Source organism: Astatotilapia calliptera, chromosome 10 (assembly GCF_964374335.1).
Source record: "Astatotilapia calliptera chromosome 10, fAstCal68.1, whole genome shotgun sequence".
NCBI classification, from domain to species: domain Eukaryota; kingdom Metazoa; phylum Chordata; class Actinopteri; order Cichliformes; family Cichlidae; genus Astatotilapia; species Astatotilapia calliptera.
In genome coordinates, this window is record NC_137431.1 from 15,872,055 (window position 1) to 15,878,054 (window position 6,000).

Here is a 6,000-nt window from a genome sequence, read left to right on the forward strand (position 1 = left end):
AGACATTGTCTTTGTTATTCCATGCATTTTTGTTTCTTCTAACCCCAAACCTACAACACTTTTCGTTCCGCCTTTGGAAGTTTTAAAGCACAGAACGGCACAGATTGAACGGACATCGTTTAAGGCATTATACGCAGCCCGTTCAGGGTAAACTGTAAACAGAAATCAATGCGTAAAATTGTGGAAATGCCAGTAACAGACTCCCCTTTTGTAATTGTTGCTTTGATGTATTTCTGCCCCTACCTCCCTGTAATAAAGTCACAAATAATCCTATGACCTTGTCTTCAAAAGAAATTCATTACAGTAGGTCTGAATGATTCTGAGTAACCCAAATCTTTTCGTTGATTTGCGTTCTTTCAGTAAGCATCACTGTAGAGGAAGAGGCTGAGACATCACGAAACGGGAGCACATCAAACTATCTGCATAAACAAATATAACTTATTTGCGCCACCTGGTTACTTTAGTATTCATAGACAAAATTGTGTTCATTTACTAAAAACGAATACCTACACAGACTAGTCTACCAGCAGGCTACAGGCTGAATTATTGGGCCAGCAATAAAATATAAATTATATATTTTTTCAACCTGATTTTCAGTCCTTTAAACATAACAGACTAGAAACATTTAAAACCATGCACAGTCTTTAGCCACTCTCTCAGTATCATTCACTCATTCAGTGCTGTACACATAATAAAGGAGATTTTGAGGCAATCAGTAATTTTCCCTGTTGATCCATTCATGCTCGTTGAAGTATCTTCTTCCACCGTCCAAATTCAGCCCATTTCTGTAGCAATCCACATTTGCGTTGTAGGACTTTCGGTTTCCGTAGGTTCCGAGGCTGGTTCGGTAAGTGTCTTCCTTTCCATTGGTGAAGTATGTCTGATACAGGTCAGCTTTTCGTGTGTGACCTCCAGGTCTTAGTTTGGGATCATAGAGGTCACTCCCCGCTGTGGTGCTGCCATCATACAGTCCGTGGTCCCTGTATAGGCTGCTGCCGAAATGCTCGCTCTTCGTTGTACGACGACCCAGACTCTTGTCGTAGAACTCTCTGTGACCCGTGCGACCCAAACTGCTGCCACTCACGTCCCTCTTCCCTGAGCGGCCCAAGCTGGTGTCGCAGAAGTCATGAGTGCCACGGCGCCCGAGGCTGAGGTCGTTGAGGTCAAAGTTTAGGAAACAGCTCTCTGTGCTTGCAAGTGTCACAAAGCCGCTCTCTGTGTCCCGGCCCCCCAGATTATCGTAGTCACCAGTTGGTGTGTCAGGGGAGGGGCATAAAAAGGAGGTGTTCTTGGTCTGCGGGCGAGCTGACACGAGGTCGTCATCCTTCTGGGAACGAATGACGTTGTAGACATCAGTTGAAGTTGGGCTTGGGCACAGTCCTGGGTCTGTTTGACATACTTCGGATTTCTGCTGTTTCCTCCTCCTGTCACACAGAGAGAGAAGACACCAAACAAGACACCTTAAAACATTCACGCATACAGAAAACAACATGACTCTATCCATCCATCTATCTCCACCATTATGGATTGTTACTGTGTGTTATGAGCACACCCCACATACATCATTGTGAATGCTGCCATAAATTAATATTGTGTATTAATCAACATTGAAAATACTCCTCCTCAGTGTACTTCAGTATGAGTCATGTCTATGAAAAACTGCACATCTCAGCTGTGTTTAGAAATCTCTCAGACATTTTAATTAAAAAAACATTACATTTTTAAACCATTTCGGATTTGTCAATCTATAGCGGACTAAGTGCTACTGATAGGGAAGAAAAGTGAGCATGTAATTGGAAGAAGAGCTCAAATAATGCTATAAAGAGGAAACCCCTTTTTTTTTTTACCATTAGAGGTAGAAATAGGGAAAGTAGCAATGCAATTGTGGTTAGACGTTTAGATGCAGTCATCATGGGCATGAATATCACAGTCATTTTGAGCTTTTAATGATTTCTTTAAACAGTTGTTTTCCAGAGTAAATATGATTGTACTGCATAAATCTTTAATAACGTTAAAGAACAATAATTGGGTGCACAAGTTTAAATTTATTTAGGATTTTCTCTAATCCACACAGGCTCAAATATATACATACACTCATTTAAATCTTTTAATAAGTTGTGCTGAAGTTGCTGAAGCACTACAGTGTCTGTTAACTTGCCATCACCAGTGTGTGAATGTGTGTGTAAATGGGTGGATGACTGAATGTGTAAAGCGCTTTGGGGTCCTTTGGGACTAGTAAAGCGCTATACAACTACAGACCATTTGTTAATGATCAGAACTGATTAAAACTGGTAGTTTCCTTTGCCAGCATATAAAGGATTTATTTAACAGCACTCATTGGATTGACCAATACTTAGAATAATAAGAATGTCCTATGAACTCAGTGAATATCTGAGAAGGATGTTGGGAAGGTTGCTTGGAGCAGATTTCAAGATCATCAGTTCAAACAAGTGTACACAAATACAAATTATTCTGATGTGCCACCACTTTGCCAAGGTCCAGTAGAAACTCAGATTTTTTTAAACCCAGATGAGAGTAAATTTGTTTAGGATTTTTTGGAAGAACCCAGAAAGCTTGAAGGATCAAACCTGCCATGAACTGAAACATGGACACAGTTGGGTGACCCAACAGGCCAATGATCTCAAATATACTGAAAACTGAATTGGGAAACATTAATCTCCTCAAATGGTTAAATTTCCCTTAGCAAGTTACACTGCAACCAGATGCTTTTGGTAGACTTCAATATGGTTGAGGTTGGAACTTTGGAAAGGTCAAATACTAATGGGGATGTATGAATAATTCTGGCCCTGTGTGGATTTAGAGAAAATCCCAAATAAATTCCACCTTTTGCTCCCAGTTACCATGAGATTCATGCCCACTGTGTGTGTATGTCACCATAACCCGCATGACATTGCGGTCTTTAGTATTCTTGCATTTAGTATTTGCCTTTATTTTGGATCCTCACCGTCGGACAATCAGCTTGAAGCAGCAGACGCCTGTCACTGTCAGCAGCAGCAGTATGAGGGGGATGGTGGGAATGATGATGTAAACCAAATTCAGAACTAAATAAAAGACAGACAACAAAGATACAGATTTAGTAATTGTCGTGTAGGTCGAAATCTGTCTGATTTTTTCACAAATGATTGAAATGTTTATCATCGTGACCTGTTTGGTTGTGGTTGTGATCATTTGGATTCCACGGCACCACGGGTGAAGGGAAGACATCTGTAATGAAAGCTATCAGTCTCTAAACATTCAAAATGTCAACATCAGCCTAAAAGCTAATATAAATATTTTTTTTTACCTGTTTGAGTGGAGTTAGGTGAAGGAGAAGGATCCAGTGACTCCTCTGGAAAGAAAAAAAAATTAATTCAGCAGTAACAACAATTTCAAGTCAAACAAAAATTAAATGACCTCTGAGTAATACCTGCAGTGTATTTGCAGATGAAGTTGTTCTTGGTTTCACAATTGTCATCGTTCCACTGGAACATGTAGAGCCCCCCTATACCAGGAGGAGCGGACGGTTGGTGATACATTACAACGCACACCTCATAACCACACGATGGCTCATCCCAATGCCAGTTCCTATACAGACGCACACAAAGCAACCATATTTTTGGCATCACTGGAGAAAAAAAAATCTATAATGACTTTTCAAGGTATTGTAAAGTAACTTGAGAGGTAACTAGTGTCCCTTCGACCTCGTCGAGCTCTGCTGATCCGCTGCTGATTGTTTAACACCAGATATGAGCACATAGGAGTATTATAACGAACAAAAATGAAATAAAATGTGACAATGTGATAAAGCGACAAAGTGTTTGAAGTCTGACTTTTTTAAAGACTGAGTAATGGATGCTTTAACTAATTAATCATTTTTTTTAGTCGCAATGAAGGAAAGAAATAAAAGATATTTTAGTGTTTTGCTTATTAAGCTGTACACTATTTAAAGCTGGCATCAAAAGGTTTCAAGTTAAAAATAATTGTTGAATATGTTACAGCAAAACTTAATTGCAAGATTTTGTGCTGTACTACACTACAGACCTAAAACAATATCAGTTGTACTGCAAAAAAGGGAGCATTTAACCTTTTTCACGTGAATCCTTGAAATAAAGATTTTTTGTCCTGTTTTTTTTTCCTCTTCTTTTTCTAACAAGCTGGTTTTGACAACGGCAAGGCCAATTATATTTATATAGCACATTTCATTACAGGTAAACTCAACAAGTTTAACACAAAAATGAAAAACATAAGTAGGTCTGAAATAACAAAAGGTAGCATTGACACTAACACATTTAAGTCTTTGAGCAGATCAGACAAATGAGAAAAACCTGTCTTCTCACACAGACTATAAAGAGATGGACGCAGCCACTCAATCAGCTGATTAGTGAAGTCGTGTTAAGAAGCCATGAGTGTTTGCACCACCACAATTTTTGGTCATTTAAATTCAAATGTGCAGGGGAGGTACACACACTTATTCTCTAATGACGCAAAAAACGAACATAGCTTCACGTTTGTCATAACTTCATGTTTTATTTAACACTATCCAAAACTGCCGATTTAGTCATGCATGAAGTATTTTCTGAGGACACAAACTCAGCTAGAGGCTGTTTACTCATAGATTTCTATGCAAGTATTAATAAGATGGTTCAACCCCTACATGCCGTTAAAAAGAATTCAGCTAAAATCTCTACAAGCTACATCCATCTTTTATACAGTCTATGTTTTCTCATCTGGTGGAGTTTTTTTTTTTTTTTTACATCTCTGCTTTAAAATGAACTTTTCACAAACTGACTCTGTTCCGACCTAAATGTGGACTTGCTACCATCCAGCCAGTAATACTGGGAAGAGCAGTCCAAGTTGCTATCCTCGCCTCCATGGTTTCGGCGGAGACCTATCCAGAAGTCTCCATCAGTTGGGCGGAGCTCTGTGATGAGCTGCTCTATGATCTTCTGCTCGGACTCAGACTCCACGCTCAGGAGCTGCCCCCCATCCCGTCTGCAGGCGCGTTCTGCCTCCACGAAGTTCAGCTTACGGCGGAGCTCGGAGAAGTAGGCCAGCTTATAGCATGGCTTCCCTTTTCCTGCCTTGCACACGCGCTGGCCTATAACACACACACACACACACACAACATTGTTCATGCTGGATATAAACTGAATTGGCTTCACATTTGCATTCACTAAATAGTCTGTATTACACTAACAAATAAATTACTTTGTAATAGTAAATATAGGAAAACTACAAAAATACACTTAGTTATTCGTCTTTATAGTGTTTCAGTTTCAGTAGAAGTACAGTGCTTACCTCTGGCTTCAAATATATCTGCTTCAGGAGCCCAAAGTTCAGCACACAATCAGATATTCAGCACATGAGGAAGCAAAAATAGATCCACACTTAAATCAAGCAGACGTATCTTTGCAGCATTTTTGTGTGTGAGTGCGTCTTACCTGTTATGAGGCTTGTGGCTGTAGATGGATCAAAGCAGAAAAGCAGCAGGTGATAAAGGATTGTCCGCAGATCCATCTTTGTTGTCTTTTCTCTAACCACAAAATCTTGTATTACAGTTTAGTCTTTTTCATTCTGCTGTCCATTCATGTGCCAGGTCATCAGAAGTGCTCATGTGAAAGCAGATAACGGCCACCTATACCAAAGGAGGTGAGCTTCAGCTTTAGGTGTAAGAAAATGCTATAAAAAGAGGCTAAAATTAAAAAAATAAAGCTTAAGAAGTACGAGAGCGTCTCGGCTCCAGTTCTTTCTGCTGAAAAAGGGGAGTGTGTGAGACAGGAGGAGGAGGAGGAGCAGGGAGAAGAGGAGGAAGGGATGCATGTTTGGGAGGGGGCTGTAATCTGTTAAGAGCAGTCTTAATGATTGGGAGAAGAGGCTGCATCGATCGCAAGACATCTAATCATGCAAGTGCTTCTCATCGTAAATGCTGACAAGAGGCAGATTTCACTCCTTCCTTTATTACTTAAGCTTCGGATATTATCATTACAAAAGTGTTACATG

General features: G+C 39.9%; 1 protein-coding gene across 2 annotated transcripts; it reads right to left on the reverse strand.

Annotated features, from left to right (window-relative positions):
• Window positions 1-562: 562 nt before the first annotated feature.
• LOC113030830 (layilin-like) lies at window positions 563-5,763 on the reverse strand. Of its 2 annotated transcripts, none has more exons than XM_026182560.2 (8): window positions 5,442-5,763; window positions 5,299-5,319; window positions 4,801-5,098; window positions 3,428-3,585; window positions 3,305-3,349; window positions 3,166-3,225; window positions 2,966-3,062; window positions 563-1,424 (listed from the first exon to the last, which is right to left on the reverse strand). In XM_026182560.2, the coding sequence occupies exons 1-8, from the start codon at window positions 5,515-5,517 to the stop codon at window positions 713-715; spliced, it is 1,467 nt and encodes a 488-aa protein (XP_026038345.2). In that variant the 5' UTR covers window positions 5,518-5,763; the 3' UTR covers window positions 563-712. The 2 variants fall into 2 exon arrangements, with proteins under 2 accessions (XP_026038345.2, XP_080163217.1); XM_080307091.1 differs by having other exon boundaries at window positions 5,299-5,316; window positions 5,442-5,762.
• Window positions 5,764-6,000: the final 237 nt, after the last annotated feature.

Bases quoted from the DNA above. Each gene is read 5' to 3' on its own strand.
- LOC113030830 (XM_026182560.2), bottom strand. From the start codon at position 5,517: ATGGATCTGCGGACAATCCTTTATCACCTGCTGCTTTTCTGCTTTGAT. The intron at 5,099-5,298 runs GTAAGCACTGTA...TGTGTGTTATAG, and splicing joins AGATATATTTGAAGCCAGAG to GCCAGCGCGTGTGCAAGGCA. The intron at 1,425-2,965 runs GTGAGGATCCAA...TCTGTGTGACAG, and splicing joins TTCAAGCTGATTGTCCGACG to GAGGAGGAAACAGCAGAAAT.